Genomic DNA, 21,851 nt, shown 5'->3' with positions numbered 1-21,851 from the left:
TAAATTTCATCATTTATCAAATAACACTGCTCAGTGGTTTCAGATATTTCTCCTAAAGTTACGTAGGTGTGTGTGTGTATTTATGACTTTCTGACAACTGTCTGTCCAGCTCTTGTCTCTTCAGTACAGGCTGTTCTATTTAGTCCAGGCAGCTGATTGGCTCTTTTTTTTTTTTTTATCTCATAACTCCGCCCACAATTGTTTATTAGCTCATGTGTCATATTAAGTCTTGAAAAATTTTGCATGGTTTTTAGCAAATATTATGTCTTTTTTATAATGAACATTTAAAGTTAATTAAACATTAATAATATTTGCATTTATGTAACTATATATTTTTTTTAATTAACTTTTAATTAACTTTAAAATTACTTTTTTTTTTTTTTTTTTTTTTTTTTTTTTTTACAAATTAACTTGACAGTCTTTAAAGTCTTTAAAAATTTTGCATGATTTTTAGCAAATATTGTCTTTTTTTATCTTAAATTTAAATTAACATTCATAATATTTCGATTTATGTAACTATATATATATATTTTTTTTTTATTATTATTATTATTTTTTTTTTTTTTAATTAACTTTAAACTTTAAACATTTCAAATTTTAGTCAACATATTTCTAAAAAAAATTACCTGTTTGTTTGTTTGTTTTCAAAATTAACTGATTTTTTAAAAATGACAAATCTTTAAAAAATTTGCATGGTTTTTAGCAAATATTATGTCTTTTTATGAACTTAAAAATGTAACATTTAATGTTAATTAAACATTCATAATATTTGCATTTATGTAACTATATATTTTTTTAAAATGAACTTTAAACTTTTTAAATTTTGATTAACATCTTTCTCTTTCTTTTTCCAAATTAACATCTTTTTGAAAAATGACTTTGAAATGGTATTTGAAAATTTTGCATGTTTTTTTTTATGCAAATATTGTTTTTTTTTTTAAATGAAAATGTATTTGCATTTATGTAACTAAATATATATTTTTATTAAACTTTAAACCTAACTCTAAACTTCTACATTTTTAATCAGCATCTTTCTAAACAATGACCAGTTTTTTTTTTTTTTTTTTTTTCTCCTCAAAAAAAACGTGTTAGGTGACCTGAGACTCAAAAGGAGTTTCTGGACGATTACGTACGGAGGATTTAGTGTTTTTGTTGTGTAATTGTGTTTTTTTGTTCTTTTTTTTATTGTTTTGGCTTCAGAGTATGTTCTTGTTCCTCGAGCTTTTGTGTGCTTAGATTTAAGACCCAAATATGAAACTAAATCCTGAGATTTACACACACACACACACACACACACACAGAGCATGTAAATTGTGTTTCTGAGTAAATGGAGAATTATCTCATCATGTGTGTGAAAAAAAAAAAAAAAAAAAAAAAAAAAAAAAAAAAAAAAAAAAACAGACTTAATTCCTGTTAATTCCCTAATGTCAGTAAGAAGTCAAGTGTGTGCGCGTGTGTGTGTGCGCGCATGTGTGTGCATGTGCGTGTGTGTTTTTGTATCTTGGGTGATACTTTATAACAATATTGTTTCCTTTTATTTATTCTTTATCAGTGTTTCCTTCAACTTCTTATCATCTGTTACATTTTCCATTGTTCTGTCGTCTGTTTTTTGCCCTCTGGATCCTTTCCAGCCTGCTTTTAAGTTCAGATTAAGAAAACTCCCCTAATAACCTAATGGACAAAAGTGCCGTGTGTGTGGAAAGCTGTCAGCACATCATTGTCTCAGCTTTTCTCTCTCTCTTTCTGAATATGGAATGTTATTTTAATTTTTTTTTTTGTGAGTCCATTACAGAAATTGACGGCTGACACAGCACACGGTGCGTGTCTATCAGTTTAATGTGCTGTATTTGAAAAAAAAAAAAATATAAAAATACAACAAAAGCTAAAAAAACAGAGTAAACGGGTCGCATTAACATACTAAACCCTTGTAGCGCATTCGCGTCAGTTTTGACCTGGAAACGATATGTTAAAAACTAGAAAATATCCAAAGTTTAGTATGGGAAAAAGCCTTTGCATACGTATTGCATGGATTTTTTTTTTTGCCAAAACATTTTGTATTATTTTTTCCTAAAAATAATTAAGAACACTTGTTTTAAATTGCCAAATTAAACTGATTTGAAGTAATTTTTTTTTATATGCATTATAATTTATATAGTATTGTTTCTTATTTTGATGTAGTTGTACTTTTTATATTTTCAGTTTCCATTTTAATTTTGGTTACTTTTTTAGTAAATGTGTAGTAATATGTGCTTTTGTAATTTGTATTATTATTTTTGTAATCACACTATTAAGGCTCAGTTTTTTTTTTCCATTTTAGTTCTAGTTTATTTCCAGTTAACAATTTTAGTGCTTCAAATTAAACTAAATGTTATTATAGTTTTTATTAATATTTTGGTGTAGCTTTATATATATATATATATATATATATATATATATATATATATATATATATATATAAGTTTAGCTTAATTTTGAGTAATTTTATTGTTTTGTTGTTTAGTCATTGTTTTTGTTTTTTTTATGTTACTATTTAGGGTTAATTTATTTTAAGTTATCATGAAAATCATATTTATATCATAGATGTCATGTCATATACATATACACTGACCAAAATTATAAACGCAACACTTTGGTTTTGTCCCCATTTTTCATGAGCTCAAAGACTTTTTCTATGTACACAAAAGGCCTGTTTCTCTCAAATATTGTTCACAAATCTGTCTAAATCTGTGTTAGTGAGCACTTCTCCTTTGCTGAGATAATCCATCCACCTCACAGGTGTGACATATCAAGATGCTGAGTAGACAGCATGATTATTGCACAGGTGTGCCTTAGGCTGGCCACAATAAAAGGCCGTCTCCAAAGGCTTTTCAGAGAATTTGGCAGTACATCCAACCGGCCTCACAACTGCAGGCACACATAACCACACCAGCCCAGGACCTCCACATCCAGCATCTTCACCTTCAAGATTGTCTGAGACCAGCCACCCAGACAGCTGCTGCAGCAATCGGTTTGCATAACCAAAGAATTTATGCACAAACTGTCAGAAACCGTCTCATCTGCATGCTCGTCGTCCTCATCGACTGCTGACTTGAGTGGGCAAATGCTCACATTCGATGGTGTCTGGCCCTTTGGAGAGGTGTTCTCTTCACGGATGAATCCCGGTTTTCACTGTACAGGGCAGATGGCAGACAGCGTGTATGGTGTCGTGTGGGTGAGCGGTTTGCTGATGTCAACATTGTGGATTGAGTGGCCCGTGGTGGCAGTGGAGTTATGGTATGGGCAGGCGTATGTTATGGACAACGAATATAGGTGCATTTTATTGATGGCATTTTGAATGCACAGAGATACCGTGATGAGATCCTGAGGCCCATTGTTGTGCCATTCTTCCACGAGCATCACCTCATGTTGCAGCATGATAATGCACGGCCCCGTGTTGCAAGGATCTGTACACAGTTCCTGGAAACTGAAAACATCCCAGTTCTTGCATGGCTAGCATACTCACTGGACATGTCACCCATTGAGCATGTTTGGGATGCTCTGGATCGGCGTATACGACAGCGTGTTCCAGTTCCTGCCAATATCCAGCAACCATTGAAGAAGAGTGGACCACAGCCATTGAAGAAGAGTGGACCAACATTCCACAGGCCACAATCATAAAAAATGGGGGCAAAAACAAAAGTGTTGCGTTTATAATTTTGGTCAGTGTATATTTAAATTGACAGATAAATTTTGTCATTTTAGTGGTTAAATTTCAAGTTCTAACTGAAAGTAGTTTTTTTTTTTTTTTTTTTTTAATTTAAAAAATTTTTGTTTTAATTTTATCTGAATTTAAAATTACGTTTTTTTAATAATATTGATGAATGATGTTTTTGTTTCAAAACAAAATATAAAAATGTATAGTTTAGTTATAGTTTATTTTATAGTATGTCAAAAAAAAAAAAATGTTCCATATGAATTAAGACTATAAAAATACACATTACTTATATTTTTCCAGATTTTTTTAAAAAGTAATTTTCAAGAGATATAACACTGAAATTAAATTATGCAAATCGGGTCAATTTGACCCGGAAGTGAACTGTAGTTTTACACATGAAATTGTGCATTAGTTCTACAAAACCTGATTTCTTCTGTGAAAGTATAAATAATGACATTAACATAAAAGGAATAGTTCATCTGAAAAATGTAAAAAAAAAAAAAAAGGTAATCAAAACGTTTTGACTTCAATATTATTTTTTTTGTCCATATTATGAAAGTCAATGAGGCCCAAAACCACTTGGTCCCAGCATTCTATAAAACATCTTATAAATAACAGAATCTTAAATTTTTAGGTGAACTATCTCTTTAAATAACCAGTGCCAACCTTTAATATATGGTATTTCTTTCAGACTGTTAGATTAGATTTCATTTGGTCAGATATCATGTTTCTCTGCGTCACTCATTGAATTTCTACGTTTTCTCCGTTTCTTGTGTTTCTCTGTTGTTTCACACACACATTGCGGCAGTATTGTCACAGCTGTAATACTCACCCTGGACATGATGTACTGTGCCATTCACCGCAGGAAAACACACTCGCTTTAGGACAGACTCCCTCTGTGTGTGTGTGTGTGTGTGTTTGGTGGTAGTGAATGGTGTCACAGTGATGCATCTGAGCACGTGCAGAAGGAACAGCTCACTTTGTGTTTGCTCGCCCACAGAGCCGGACCACAAACACCTCTGTCTCCTCTCTCTCTCTCTCACACACACACTCACTCACTTTACACAGACGGACAGAGGGATGGATGTTGGATGCAGCTGTTGGTTTCACACTGTGAACACAGTTCTGACACTGTCAAAGTTCACGCCATCCACCTCGCTCTCCATCAGTACCGATTAACCAGTTTTCCCACGTTTTTTATTTGCCAAAACACATTGCATTATTTTTCTCAAATTAATTAAGATTTTTTTTTAAATTGCTAGGTTAAATTAATAAGAACTCAACTGATATGAAGCTCTTTTCATGTATCATGTTATTTTAGTATTGTTTATATATTGTAATAGTTTTTATTAATATTTTGATGTAGATTTTATTTTAATATTTTTTTTATTTTAGCTTAATTTTTAGTAATTTTGTTAGTTTTGTTTTGTTGTTTAGTAATAGTTTTTTTTATATTACTATATTACATTTAAATATGTCATTTATATTATATGTCATGTCATATATATATTTAAATTGTTTCAATTTCAAGTTCCTTTGGCTGAAATTATTATTTTTATTATTATAATTATTTATTATTTTTAATTATTATAATTATTTTTTTATTTTCCATTTTTCATTTTAATTTGAGCTTAATTTTTAGTAAATTTATGTTCTTTTGTATTTATTTTATTTTTTACATATTTTTATTTCCATTTAGCAATTTAAACACTTAAATTTAAACTAAACTAAACAAACTTATTTCAGTTAGTTGCCAAAGCAAGATGTCAAATTTTTGTTTAGTTTACTTTAAATTGAAGTGCTTAAATTACTAAATGGAAATAAAAATTGTATTTTATTTTTGATTATTTTAATTTTGATTATTATTATTTTTTTTTTTTTCCATTTTAATTTTAGCTTAATTTTTAGTAAATTTATGTGCTTTTGTATTTTTTATTTATGTATTTATTTATTTATTTATTTTGCATGGAAATGGAAATAAAAATAAAATAAATAAATAAATTATAAAAGCACATACATTTACTAAAAAATAAGCTAAAATTGAGATGGGAACTGAAAATATAAAAAAAACCACATCAAAATATAATTAAAAAAATAGCTCAAAAAATTATTTCAGTTAGTTGCCAAAGCAATATGTTTTAATTTAGAAGTTTTTCAGCTATTTTTTAAGTACTATTTTGATGTGGATATATATATATATATTTTTTTTATTATTATTATTATTATTATTATTATTATTATTTGTATTATGTAATTTTTGGCAACTTTTCCATTTTTTTAAATAATATTTTTATGTGGCTTTTATATTTATATTTATATATAATTTTTAATTATTTAATTATTTTTAATATATATATATATATATATATATATATATATATATATAATTTTTTTTTTTTTTTTCAATTTTGTTAAGTGCTTTTGCCATTTTTATTTATTTTTTAAATCATACTATTTAGGTTTAATTTATTTTTATTTTAATTGTAGTTTTAGTTTTTAGTGCTTTAAGTGCTTTAACTTTAACTTAAACTAAACAAATTAAACTTGTTGCTTTTTTAATGTAATATTTATATTTATTTATTTTATTTTAGCTTCAGTTAACAGAAATGTTTTCAATAGTTTTATTTTTTAGTTATCTTTAGTCTAAGTCCATATCAGGGATATGTCAGCATGAAAAAATGAATTTGATCTGTAAACTCTCCGTTATCAATTCCAAACAAGCTCAAAAGCCTCATAAGATCTATTTTTAGCATCTTTCTGCAGTTATTGCTAAATAGAATAACTTGCTTCACATCTCAAATGACCTTCGTTTTGTTTGGCGTCACTGGTTCTTTCTTACCTTTCAACCACTGTGCACGAACCTGCTCAGATAAGGAATAAAAGGCTGTTTTCCATAAATTCTTACCCAGTTATACTTAATCTGTGAGTGAACTGACAGCGCTCTACAGCGCTCCTGATGGCCGTGTGAGGAATTACACAACAACACCACATGCTAAAGTACATGAGAAAGAGACAGAGAGAGGTCGTTTTTTCAGTCTTTGTCTTCAAGAGGTTGTTCTGACATGTCTTTCCTGCTGCTGTCGTTCTTCTCTTTGGCTTTGTTCGTTTCTCCCACTCGCTGAAAAATTAAAATTCTTCTCACGCCGCAGGATGAATAAACCTACTGTTACTCGGCCAAATATCTCGCTCTCTCTCTTTTACTTCTGCCTTTCTGTCTCTCTACATGTGTCCATCTCTGTTTGTTTCTCTTCTGTATTTTCTCTTTTCACTCGTTCTTTTTCATCTTTTCTTCGTCGCCCTGGTTTTTATGTTAACATTTTCAGCTTAAACTGTGTTTCTGTGTCTGAGTGTGTTTGTGTATCCAGTGTTGGGGTAACACATTACAAGTAATAAGTTACGTAATCAGATTACTTTTTTCAAGTAACTAGTAAAGTAACACATTACCTTTTAAATTTACAACAAAATATCTGAGTTGATTCAATTCAGCTATACGAATGAAAAAAAAAATGACTTTAGATAAACATTACATTTGTGTTTCTTTTTTTGTGTTTTTTTTTTTATCCTGGGGCTTATTCATTTCACTTTTGGTGTGTAAAGGATTTTACATTTGCCAAAAATAGAACTTTTTATATTAAAAACAAACAAGCAAAAAAAGTTAATGCAAAAGTAAGAAAGTAACGTTCCATAAAAAGTAACATTTTTAGTTACTTTTTTAGGGAGTTAATGCAACATTGTAATGCATTACTTTGAAAAGTAACTTTCCCACCATGGAATGTATCTGATTTGTGTTTGTGAGTTTTTAGGATGTGTTCAGTCTCTTCATCAGTACCAATTAACCAGTTTTCCCATGTTTTTGCATTATTTTTCTTAAACAAATTAAGAAAAAATGTTTTAAATTGCTAGGTTAAATTCATAAAAATTCAACTGATATGAAACTCTTTTCATGTATCAAGTTATTTTAGTGTTGTTTATGTATTATAACACTTTTTATTAATATTTTGATGTAGCTTTTATTTTTATATTTTTTATTTTAGCTTAATTTTTTAGGAATTTTGTGTTTTATTTTGTTGTTTAGTTATTATGTTTTTTATATTACTATTTATGGTTAATTTAAATATATCGTATATGTCATGTCATATTTATATTGAAATTATCAGATTAAATTTGGTCATTTTAGTGCTTCAATTTGAAATTCCTTTGGCAACTAAATGAAATTAGTCATTTATTTATTTTATTTTCAATTTTCCATTTTAATTTTAGCTTAAGTTTTTGTAATTTTATGTGCTTTTGTATTATTTATTTATTTTGAATATTTTTATTTCTATTTAGTAATTTAAGAAATTAAATTTAAACTAAACAAAAAATAGACATCTTGTTTTGGCAACTAACTGAAGTAAGTTTAAGTTCTTAAGCTATTTTTTTTTTTAAATAATATTTTAATGTTGACCTTTAGATAAACATAACATTTGTGTCAAAATATTACTAATATTTTGAAATTAATGCAAAAGTAACATAAAGTAACATTCCATAAAAAGTAACGTAATTAGTTACTTTTTTTAGGGAGTTAATGCAACATTGTAATGCATTACTTTGAAAAGTAACTTTCCCATCACTGAATGTATCTTATGTGTGTTTGTGTTTGTGAGATTTTAGGATGTGTTCAGTCTCTTCATCAGTACCGATTAACCAGTTTTCCCACGTTTTTGCATTAGTTTTCTCAACATATTGCATTATTTTTCTCAAACTAATTAAGAAAAAATGTTTAAAATTGCTAGGTTAAATTAATAAAAATTCAACTGATATGAAACTCTTTTCATGTATCATGTTATTTTAGTATTGTTTATATATTCTAACACTTTTTATTAATATTTTGATGTAGCTTTTATTTTTATATTTTTTATTTTAGCTTAATTTTTAGGAATTTAGTTTTTTATTTTGTTGTTTAGTTATTAGGTTTTTTGATATGACTATTTATGGTTAATTTATTTTAAATTATCGTTTAAATATATCATATATGTCATGTCATATTTATATTGAAATTGTTAAATTTAAATTTGGTCATTTTAGGTCAATTTGAAATTCCTTTGGCAACTAACTGAAATTAGTCATTTATTTATTTATTTATTTATTTTATTTTCCATTTTTTCATTTTAATTTTAGCTTAAGTGTTTGTAATTGTATGTGCTTTTGTATTTCTTTATTTTGAATATTTTTATTTCTATTTAGTAATTTAAGCACTTCAATTTAAACTAAAATAAACAAAAATTAGACATCTTGTTTTGGCAACGAACTGAAGTCAGTTTAAGTTTTACGGCTATTTTTTTTTTCTAAATAATATTTTGATGTTGACCATTAGATAAATGTAACATGTTACTTTTTTTAGGCTGTTAACGCAACATTGTAATGCATTACTTTGAAAAGTAACTTTTCCAGCACTGAATGTATCTTGTGTGTGTGTGTGTGTGTGAGTTTTTGGGATGTGTTCAGTCATAAGTGTTCTGTGACCCGTTGAGGAGGTGCGTCAGGTTAAGCTGACTCCAGATCTTTCTGTCTTTGTGTTTTTGATGGATTGAGGTTGAACTTGCTGACTTATTAAGAGCAGAATTTGACTCTTTGATTCTTTTTCTGCGTGGACACACACTCATTCTCCAGTTCAGCTTCAAAATTCTTGGTACTTACTGCCATGGTTATTTCAAATACAGTATTGCCAATACAACACTCTCCCAGAAAAAAAACATTGAATGAATTATCAATTTGTCAAATGATTAATCGCAATTAATCACATCCAAGTAAAAGTTTATGTTTACATATTATATGTGTGTGTACTGAGTTTATATATTATGTATATATAAATACACACACATACATGTTTATATTAAGGAAAAAATATTTTAGGTTTATATATATATATATAAACAATTTACATATAATCTAAATTATATCCAAGTATAAATATTTATGCATATAATAAATATAAAGTTTTATTTTGAATGCAATTAATCGTGATTAATCATTTGACAGCCCTAATAAACTTATAATAAATGAATTTATAAATGTTTGAAAGTTTTATATTAATTTATATTTTATAGCATTTTGTCTTATAAATTATTTCTGCAATAATTTCTAAACACAGTTAATACTCATTTAACAGTAAAATAAAATAGAATAAACAAAACATTCAATTACATGAATAAACATTAAATATACTCTCTCTTTTTATTTTTTCATACTTTGAATTCATTATAATTAATTTGTTAATTCATTAGCACATTAATTAAATGTATTTATTTATTACATATTATGTACTGTGTGTGTGTATAGTAATTTAAGATTTACTTTATTTTTTAAATAATTAATTTAGTAATATATTTATAAACATTATATATATATATATATTTATTTAAAGTAGAATAAACAAAACATTAAACAATGTAAATGACTTTTAATATTAATATGTAAATTAATTTTATTATTGAGAATGTTAATCTTACTGCATATAGTATTACCTACGGTGTGTAGTAATTTAAGTTTTAATTTTTAAATAATATTTTAATTAATTATTTTATTACATTTTAAACATTATGTACATTTATGCTTATTTAAAAATACGCAGTAGATTGAATTAAACATTCAACAATGTAAATGAACGTTAAGAACCTTAATCTTATTTTGTTAATTACATATTATATTACCTGCTGTGTATAGTAATTATTTAGTATTTTTTTTAAATAATGAATGAAAAATAAAAATTATAGTTATGCTTATTTAACAGTACACAATAGAATTACATACTATGTGTAGTAATTTAAGTTTTTAAAAATAATTTTACTTAATCATAATTCATAAATGTATGTATTTATGTGCATGATATTTATGCTGTTTTTACAATATACAGTCAAATAAAATAAAAATGAACTGAATGCTGAATAAGAACAGTAGGAAAACACCGTTTTACAGTCTTTTTCTCTCTCTCTGTAACACACGTGTTTTCTAAAGTTGTTGCTTTAGATGTTGTTGTTGTTGTTTGGGTTATAAATATTTTTCGTGGGGTCAGTCGGGTTGGGGTCACGCGTCTCCTCCCGCCACTCGTTCGTCCGGCTGCAATTTTCGTCGTTTCAAACGCATAGCTGCACACAAATACACACGATAATCATAGCTTTGCACTTCTCGGGGACTTTGTTGTTGCTGCATGTTTGTTTGATTTTATTTTTGAGACTGTATTTCGGTCCGTGCCGTCATAAGTCATGTTTTGAAGGGTTTTGTGAAGGTTTTAGTTAACGTCCATCTTGATGTGGGTCATGTGACCTTGTGAACCCGTACGAATCGACAGAAACACAAACCCGGATCCGCCAGCCTTCTGTTTTGTTTCTCTCTTCGCATCTGTAAATCGTGGATTTAACCTACCCGTGATATTCAGAGCAACTGATTAACTAATTATGTGTTTATATCCGATCTGTGCTGATATATCTGATGAGTGTTGTCTGTCCGTCTCCTGTTTTCCCATCAGTGTGTGTGTATGAGGGTGATTCCGATGAAGACTGGAGTAATGATGCTGAAAATTCAGCTTTGATCACACAAATAAATTACATTTGAACAGACATTCACATAGAAAACAGATTATTTGAATTGTAAAAATATTACACAATTTTTACTGCACTTGTGATTTAAATAAATGCAGCTTTGGTGAGCAGGAGAGACTTCTTTCAAAAATGTTCAAAATTTTGCTGACCCCAAACTGTAATCCACACCAGCAACCAACCAGCTGCTCTGTTCCAGCCTTAAGCTGGTTTGAGCTGGACTTTTCAGCAGGGCAGAGGATTCTGGGAAAACACTTCCTGTCTCCTGTATGGAATGCTGACAGAGCAACACACACACACGCACACACACCCAGTACAGGCCGCAGGGTTGGTAAGTTTATCAGGTGTCATTGAAGCACCTGTGCTGAAACAAAGAGGTGAAATCTGTGTGGAAATCTTTGTAGGGATGTGTGTGTGTGTGTGTGTGTGTGTGTGTGTGTGTGTGTGAGGAACAAAGAAACATCTTACTGAAGAAGACTAATATGATAACTGACTTTTGACCTCTGGCTTTTTGGGTGTGTGTGGAAATTTTCAAGCTTGAGGTCAATAATCTAAATAAAACCTCCATGAAAGACACAAAATCAGCAGAACATCAGCAGAACAAAATGTACACACATTGTCTTTTTCATTACTGTGTATGTGTGTGTGTGTATATGTGTGTGTGTGTGTGTATATATATATTTTAAATAAATAAATTAATTAATTAATTAATTAATTTATTAATTTATTATTAATCATATAAAAAATGTTTTAAAATTATATTAGAATTTAAATAACCTTTTTCTATTTTGTTAATTTAATCAATAATATAAAAAATTAAAATAAAGAATATTATGAAATTTAAATAAAAATATTTTTAATACTCTATTTAAATTCTAAATCTAAGTCTAAAAATGTATTTTAATTAAATTACTATATACACACACACACATAAATGATATATAAACTATATTAAATTACAATGTTATTTTTAATTATACATAAATATGTATAATTAAAAATAGCATTGTAACATTTAAATCTGATTATTAAATATGTATTTTAATTTATTTAAAAATTATATAAATGTGTGTGTGCATTTTTAATCACAATGTTAAAAAAATTATATTAGAATTTAAATAAACTTATTTTTTCTATTTTATTAATTTAATAATAATTTAATAATATATATGTTTATGTAATTACAAAATAACATTGTAATTTATAGCTTGTATATCGTTTATATGTGTGTATATAGTAATTTAATTAAAATAATTTTATAAATTAAATCTGAGTATTAAATATGTATATACATTTTTTATTAGATTGATATTTATACGTATGGATATGTTATGTAACTTTTTAATCACATAAAATGTTTAACAATTATATTATAATTTAAATAACTTATTTTTTATATTTTAATTTAATCAATAATATTAATGTGTAAATAAAAAGATGAAATTTAAAAATATATATAATAATTAATTTTATTTAAAATAGATTATTAAATAATACATATATAGTTTATATATCATTTATGTGTATGTATATAGTAATTTAATTATAATAATTATTTTATTTAAATCTGATTATTAAATGTGTATTTGAATTTATATGAAGGGTTTATTTGCAAAAACAGATAAATATATATATATATTTATTTATTTATTTTTTATAGTTATCGTGTTTTTATTGTGTTTTATTGTGTTAGTTAGCTGTATTTTATTTATTTATTTATTTATTTACCTTATATCAAAATAACCCAACTGCAGTTTGATTGAGATTAATTCTAATACATATAGTTGGATATGTTGGGTATGAGGTCCCATGTTAGTTTATGATCTTACAGTAACCATATTTTGATTTGCCATATAATTTTAGTAAGTATGGTTTTGTGCTTGAGTTTATAGTGTGAATCTCTGTCTGTAGATGTATGGGCGTTACACTCAGGAGCTGGGTGTTTACGCTAGAGAAGAGGCCGCCCGAATTCGAGAGGACGGTCGCCACCGACGCTCCATTTCTGAACGCAGCCCGTCGCTCAAACTCCTCGAATATGAGAAGGGACGATGTGTCAGGTGTCGAAGTAAGTGAGTCTGATCAAATCAGAAAACAACACAATGTTTCACAAGACTTCCACAACAGTTTCTACAGCACTGCCATAACGTTCTCACAACGCTTAAGCAATGCTTTGTGTATTATTAGCATTAGCATTGCAACTAACACTTTAAATAACCTTTTTGACATAGAGGTTTAAATCTGTCAGTACTACAAAACCATAATGCATGTCATTTCTGCAGTGCAAACCAAACATCAGTGTAATGTTATTTAAATGTTACTCAATTTGTGTTGCTACAACGTGACTTTGCAACTTCTTAGTAGATCTTAGATTTCACAAGCAAAGCTCTGCATCAATTTAAGAAGCCATTTGTCTTAATAATGAAGGTTGCATTTAGTTTTATTATGACAGAGCAGATGCCACCTTTATTTTTAAGGTTTGGTTTGTGTGTTTGTGTACTGACAGGTGAAAGTATTTATTCTCTCAAAGGTTCATTTATTAACATCTTTTACTATGGTGTTTCTTGTGAGCATTGCGCCCTCTATTGGACATGAAAACCATTGCACTTTATCACTTACTAGTAAACTGATTTATGCATTTTAAATTATAGTGGTTGCTGATATAGTTTTACAGTAACATCAACTGTGATATTGTGGTTTCCACTAAATTCACACTAAATGTCATTATACCCCTAAAATAAAAAAATAAAAAACAAAAACAAATGACTGATTGATTTAGATAATTAAGCATATTTCTTTCCTATTAGTGTGATTATAGTACAAAGAATCGTGTGGTTTAATATTTATTGTAGGGCAGTTGAACGATTAATTGTGATTAATACAAAATAAAAGTTTGCCCAATATATGTGTGTGTACTGTGTGTAATTATGTATGTATAAACACTCAAATTAATGTGTATATTTAATAGAAATACGTTATTTATGTACAACATATTTTATTATTTTATTTATATATAATGTAAGTTATAATATAAAAATTATAATAAATGCATATACTTGTAAATATTTCTTAAATATATACATGAATGTGTACATAATTATTACACACAGTACACACACATATATTAGGCAAAGTCAAACTTTTATTTTGTCTGTTAATTTAATTAAAAGTTTAATTAAAAAATAACATAATGTAATATAATTTATGTGTATGTATAGTAATTTAATTATTGATTATTTAAATCTGATTATTAAATATGTATTTTAATTTATTTAAAAAAATATATATATATATATATATATATACATTAATTTGTGTGTTTATATATATATTTAAGAGAATATATATATATATATATATATATATATATATATATTTATTTATGTATAATGTGTGTGTGTGTGTATATATATATATATATATATATATATATATATATATGTATGTATGTATGTATGTAATTATTTATATATATATATATATATATATATATTTATATGTAATTATATATATAAAATGTGAAGAGTATATTTGCAAAACCACATAACTGGACTTTTTTTATCGTTTTCAGAAATAATGTATTTTTATTATGTTATTATGTTTTTGTTTTTTATTGTGTTAGTTAGCTGTATTTTTATATATATTTTTCCTTAAATCAAAATAACCCAACTACTGTTTGATTGAGATTAACTGGAATGCAAAAATGAAAAAAAAAAAAAAAGATTTTTGAAAATTGTTGAAAATAGTTATTTGTTTTTGCAAATGAACTCTTTATATATTACATTGGCCAATAAATGTGTGTACTGTGTGTAATTATTATGTGTAAATATATAAATACACACAAATTAATGTATATTTAAGAGAAGTATGTTATTTATATACAAAATATTTTATTGTTTTATTTATATATAATGTAAGTTATAATATAAAAATAATAATAAATACTTATACTTATAAATATTTCTTAAATATATCTATGAATGTGTTTGTGTATAATAATTACACACACATATAGTAGGCAAACTCAAACTTTTATTTTGTCTGTTAATTTAATTAAAATTTTAATTTAAAAATAACAGCGTAATGTAATATAATTTGTGTGTATATAGTAATTTAATTATTGATTATTTTATTTAAATCTGATTATTAAATATGTATTTTAATTTATTAAAATGTGTATATATATATATATATATATATATATAAACACACAAATTAATGTATATATTTAAGAGAAATATGTTATTTATGTACAAAATATTTTTATTTATGTATAATAGTTATATAAAAGTTATATAAAAATTATAAAAAGTACATTTACTTGTAAATTTTTCTTAAAGATATACATGAATGTGTTTATTTATATAAATATAATATTTACACACAATACACACATATTTTGGGCAAAGTCAAACTTTTATTTTGTATGCGATTAATCGTTTGACAGCCCTAATTTATTGATTACTTTATATATTAACTTTAAAATTATATAAAAATGTATGGATTAGTTTTCATTTTAATGAGAATTTTATTATAAATATTAAATATAATATTACAATGGAACTTTTTTTTTTTAAAGACACATAAATTTAGCATGAAAAAGCTTATAGATAGTACAGGTACCCTCAAACTTAAACCAAAATTTGGTAAAACATTTATCTTTATTTTAAATCTGTTTAAACCTGTCGAATTCTGGTCTTTATATTCTTGAAAAAATGTCATACTTAATACTACAGGGTTTTTGTGAGATGGTGTGTAGCTCAGTGTCAGTGTTTGTCCTGATGAGGGCGCCATTATTCTACTAAAGCAGCCAGACAGGTGAATGAAGTGAAAGAACTGAGCGAGAACACACACACACACACACACACACGCACACACACTCACACTCTCTTCCTGTAGCAGATGTGATGTCAGCAGGAGATCCGTGTGGTGCCACAGGTCACCATGGTTACAGGTTGCTCACGGAAGCTCTCATCAGGTGGATGGATGGCTGGTTTGTTGTTGTCATGGCAACAGCGGAGCGCAGAATAAATTAAATTGTCACTTTCTGTGACATCATCACTACAGCGAACTCTCGGCTCCTTACGTCACCATGACAACCGCAGAGACGAGTCAACTAGTGGTTTTAGCGGGCCTCGCTTTCCTTTTTATTAACCCGCTTCACTTACTCTCTGACTGTCAGACGTCCTGAGAAAGACTTCTCTTTAGACCAGTGTGTTTGTGAAAAGTGTGTGATCGTGTATGTTTGATTGTGAGTGTGTGTTAGGGCTGCACGATTATGACAAAAATCATAATTGCTGATTAATCCCTTCAAATTGTAATTGCGATTGTTAATTACGATTATCACAATTTACACTAAATGATGTTTTGAATAGCTTTATACCATTGTTTGAAGCAACTGCATGCCACAATTTTATATTTAGTTTCTGAAAACCACGAGGGAAAAAAACCCTTAGGATGACCTGTAATTGTAATTAGAGAAAGATTTAGTAAGTCGATTTATTGTGCAGCCCTAGCGTCAGTGTCTGTGTGAGAGTGTGTATGTCTGCGTGTGTAAGTGTGTGTTTGTGTGATTGTTCGTGCAAGAGCATGAGTGTGTGTGTTTGTGTAAGCATTTGTGTGTTTGTGCAAGTTTGTGAGTTGTGCTTGTGACTGTGCATGCGTGTATGCACATGTGAGTGATAGTGAGTGTGAGAGATTGTGTCTGTGTGTTTCTGCATGCGAGTGTGTGTGAGAGTGTGTCAGTGTGTGTTTGTAAGTGAGCATGTACGTGTGCACTTGTGTACGTATATGTGAGAGATTGTGTGTGTGTGTGTGTGTGTGTGCGCGTATGTGTTTGGAAGTGCGTGCGTGCATGCATGTACGTGTGTGCGCGCATGTGTAAGTTATTATGAGTGTGAAAGATTGTGAGATATTGTGTGCTTGAGAGTGAGTGTCGAGTGTGTGCGCAAGTGTGAGAGCGTGCAAGAAAGTGTGTCTGCGTGTGTCTCATGAGTGTGTGTGTGCACATTTGTGAGTATGAGTATGTGTTTGAGTGAGTGTGCGCATTTGTATGCGTGTGTGCGCACGTGTGAGAGATTGTGTCGGTGTGTCTGAGTGTGAATGTGTGAGTGTGTGTTTGTGAGTGTACGTGTACGCGTATGCACACGTGTGAGTGTAAAAGATTGTAAGATTGTGTCTGTATCTGCATGTGTGTGCGTAAGAATGAGTGTGTGCAAGAGTGAGTGTCTGAGTGTGCAAGATCATGAGTGTGTGTGTGTGCAAGTGTGTTTGCATTTAAATATCTGTGTGTTTGTGCACGTTTGTGAGTGGTTGTGTTTGTGTACATCTGCGTGTGTGCACATAAGAATGAGTGTCTGAGTGTGTGCATGTGTGCATGTGCAGAGCGTGCACACTCTCATGAGTGTGTGAGTGTGCACGTTTATGAGTGTGTTTGAGTATGTGTTGGTGAGTGTGCATGCATGTGTGAGATTGTGTCCGAGTGTGAATGTGTGAGTGTGTCAGAGTCTGTTTTTGTGTTCGCATTTAAGCTTTTTTCCACGTTTGTGTGAGTGTGTTTGTGAGTGTGCATAAGCACATGTGTGAGTGATTGTGAGTGTGAAAGATTGCATTTAAGAATGAGTGTGTGAGTGTGTATGAGCGTGCACAAGAGTGTGATGGTGAGTGTGCGAAAGCTGCAAGAGAGTGTGATGTTTATGTTTGTGAGTGTGTGCGAGAGCATGCAAGAGATTGTGAGTGTCTGTGTGTGTCTGCGCGAGTGAATGTTTGTGTGACTGTTTGTGCTAGAGCGTGCAAGAGCGTGAGTGTGCAAGTGTTTTTACATTTAAGTATTTGTGTGTTTGTGCACGTTTGTGAGAGTTTGAGTATGTGTTTGTGAGGGTGCGTGTGCGTGCATGTGTGAGTGAGTGTGTGCATGAGAGTGTCAGAGTGTGTTTGTGAACGTGCGTGTGTACGCGTGCGCACGTGTGAGTGAGTGTGTGCGTGAGATTGTGTAAGAGTGAGTGTGCTTGTGTATGTGTGTGCACGTGTCTGTGAGTGAGTGTGTGTGAGAGTGTTTGTGAGTTTGTGTTTGTGAGCATGCTTGTTTGTGAACATGAGTGTTTGTGTATGTGCTTGTGCATGTGAGTGCATGCGTGTGCGTGAGTGTGTGTGTGCATGCAAGTCTGTGTTTGTATGAGTGTTTGTGTGTTTGTGCACATTTTTGGGAGTGTGTGTGTGTGTTTGAGTGTGTTTGTGTTTATATTTGTGTGTGCGTGTGAGTGTTTGTTTTTTGTGTGTTGCAATAGATTAATACCGCTTAATGTATACAGGAGACAAAATAAATGTTTTTTCATCCTGCTGTACTTTCTGTAGATCTGCAAATAGATTTTGGCATGAGTTCGCATTTGTGTGTGCGTGAGTGTGTGTTGGTTAATAACAAGCTGATCTGTTCTCTAATCTCTAAACGTGTCTCTTGCCAGCTCTCTCTTATTTTTTGGCACATTTTCTCTCCACAAACACACTTTTCCTCAGACTGTCTGTCTGTGGTTTGTTCTCAGGGTTTCCATATGCCCTGGAATCATCACCGCCGGACTTTTTTTCTGGTAAAAATACAATCTAAATGCATCCGTTTAAACCAATAAATATTAACGTGTTGTTCATCAACTCATGGCTGCTAACATACGTGCTAAATACAAACTAAATACTCATCAGTTAAACAACGTTACCATAAATCTTTGATCCATTGATGCTCTTTTTTAAAGTGTGTGCACTCATATTTATTTTCTAACATTCTGAGGTTTTTGGTTTTTATCATATATAGGGAAATACGTGAATAATTTTTAGGATTAGCTGAAGTAGAATAAAAAGTAGAGTAAGTACTATATTACATTTATCAGTAGCATGACCCTTTTTAAAAAGTGTAATCTTTGCATTATTAGATACATGTAGTGCTTTATAAGAATTTGAGTTATTCATATTTAAAAATATATTGTTCAATATTTTTTCATAAATTTTGGCATTAATGTTTAATAAGACAATGCTCTCTAACATTGTTTTAGATTATATAAATAGTTTATGCATATTATCACATTATAATGTTTTTTGTGATAAATGTTTGTTTTTTATACAGTTATACAGAGAATTTTTTTTTAACTAACTTTTTACTTTTTTTTTTTTTTTAAATCTGAGATTAAATCTTTGATTTAATGTATTTAAATTAAATATCATTTAATATAATTTATAAATTAATATAATTTAAATTATAAACGGCTTCACTGTAATTAAATTCCTATTAAATTATTTAAATTTTAACTACATGAAGGTTTTATCACCTAGACTGATAACGATTTACTTCTATCAAAAATTGTTAGTAAATTTCACACATAATTACAAAGAAATGGCAAGTAACATATTGAATTAAACTTTTGAAGTAAAAATACTAAAACAGTCTTTAATATCCAATAATCTTTGTTTTGTTTATATATTATCATTTTTATGCTAATATTTTCCCTCAAGGAAAATCTATGGGAATAGAGAGTAAATTGATAATGTTCTAAATTGATAAGTATTGTTTCAGCAAAGGACAAACAAGTTTGTACATTTCCACACACTGATATTAATGCTTCAGTTGCACCTGTGTGCATATATTTGCATATATTTCCTCCACTTTTTTTTAAAGTCGCTGTGGAAAATAGTAAATATTAAATATCACATCCCAAAAGTTTCTGTAAGAAACACATTTGGCTCTTGGCTGCTCATAAATTAATCCAGATCGGCAAAAAGAAGGTAATTTTAGTTCTTTGAACAGAAAGCGAGGGGTTAAATGAAGAAGAGAGAGAGAGAGAAATGCAAGCAAATGACTTTGTTTTGATGGAGTGGTGTTATAAAACAGAAGCCAGCAGTGACACACACACACACACACACACACACACTCTTATATAAACGCTTCACCCTCATTACATCTGCATAAACAAGACATTTACAAGTTCCGCTTCTCACACGGGTGTGTGTGTGTGTGTGTGTGTGCGCGCGTGTGTGTGTGTGTGTGTGTGTGCATCTCATTCTAACATGCTTTTATGTCTCTTTTTTTTTTTTTTGTCTAAAGTTGGTGGCTGCGTTTCAAAAGCGAAATTATAGACGTCTGGAAACATTGCTTTAGAAGTGATTTTAAGAGCATTATGTGTGTTTGAAGACACGTTCACACTGTCACTCCTACGCCACCCGTCTCGTACATGCTCAGATTCGCTGCTTCTCGGTCCATCATTTGGTGAGTCATCATTGGCTCTTATTGAGGTTGCCGTGGATACTAACAGCATCCGTGTGTTTGTGTTATGGATGCAGAGGGTGACAGAGATGCTTTTCCAGACCTGTTGTTTATGAGAAGAATAAAGAATTAATGTTTTAAAAATGACTGCAGAAGTGGTGTTATTGAGTTTAATGGACTGCTGTTCCTGCAGTAGCACTCAAGAACATACACACTTTCATACAAATGCACACACTCAGCTAAAGTAAATGTCAGTCCAAACCGCCAGCGATTGACTGATTGATTATTGAGCAGCAGTTATCACTAACTGAGACCAAAAACATGAAAAAGTTGTATGCAATGAAATTAAATTTTAAAAAGTTTAACATTTTATTTTAGTTAATGTTTAAGTAGAATTAAATAGACAAAAAATAAAAACAGAAAATGATTACCAAATTATTAATCAATTACTTAAGCTTTAAGCACAGTGAAAATAAATGCTGAAATAAAATATAAAAAGTTTAAGCACTAAAATAACTATATATATTAGTAAAATTATTAAAATAAAAAAACTAAGACAAATGACAAAAACACACAACAAAATGACTAAAGCTTTAAGTAAATTAAAGCAAAAAAGTAAATGTTAACTAAAATAATATATAAAAGCTTCAATTAAATAAATTAAAAATATTGCCTTGCCATTTAGGTGAAATAAAATAAGTTGAAGTATTAAAACAACTAAATAAATTATAAATACTATAGAGATATTTAAAAAAAAAAACAATAAAAAGGAAAAAGAAAGCTAATAGTATATCAATGGTACTAAAATAACACAGAGTACATTTACATGTACAATTTTACATAGATTTTGCTTACTAAACACACTGAAAAAAATCATTGAATCTTTTTTTATGTATGTTGTTGCAAGCAGTTTATTTTAGCTACATTTAAAAAAAATATTCATTGAATTTACTTTTTTTTAAGGTACTGTAAGTGGTTGCAAACTATTTATTTTAGCTACATTTTAAAAAAAAAAATATTAATTGAATTTACTCATTTTTTTAAGGTAAGTGGTTGCAAACAAATTATTTTAGCTACTTTTTTTAAATAATTCATTGAATTTACAAATGTGTTAAGGTAAGTGGTTGCAAACTATTTTAGCTACATAAAAATTATTCATTGAATTTATTATTTTTTTTAAGGTACTGTAAGTGGTTGCAAACAATTTATTTTAGCTACATTTAAAAATGATTAATTGAATTTACTTTTTTTTTAAGGTAAGTGGTTGCAAACAAATTATTTTAGCTACATTTAAAAAAAAATGTTGAAAGTTAGTCAACTTAATTTTTTAAATATACTG

The 21,851-nt window shown here is 28.9% G+C and overlaps 1 protein-coding gene across 1 annotated transcript in view; it reads left to right on the top strand.

Annotated features, from left to right (window-relative positions):
• Positions 1 to 21,851, top strand: part of clcn2b (chloride channel, voltage-sensitive 2b) — a 76,547-nt gene that overhangs the window by 18,405 nt on the left and 36,291 nt on the right. The window contains exons 2-3 of the mRNA XM_051129723.1: positions 13,183 to 13,336; positions 18,807 to 18,851. Of these exons, the coding sequence (XP_050985680.1) occupies positions 13,183 to 13,336; positions 18,807 to 18,851 (199 nt within the window). The remainder of the gene's footprint in view (positions 1 to 13,182; positions 13,337 to 18,806; positions 18,852 to 21,851) is intronic.

Source organism: Labeo rohita, chromosome 15 (assembly GCF_022985175.1).
Source record: "Labeo rohita strain BAU-BD-2019 chromosome 15, IGBB_LRoh.1.0, whole genome shotgun sequence".
NCBI lineage: Eukaryota > Metazoa > Chordata > Actinopteri > Cypriniformes > Cyprinidae > Labeo > Labeo rohita.
This window is presented reverse-complemented; position numbering and strand designations above follow the sequence as displayed.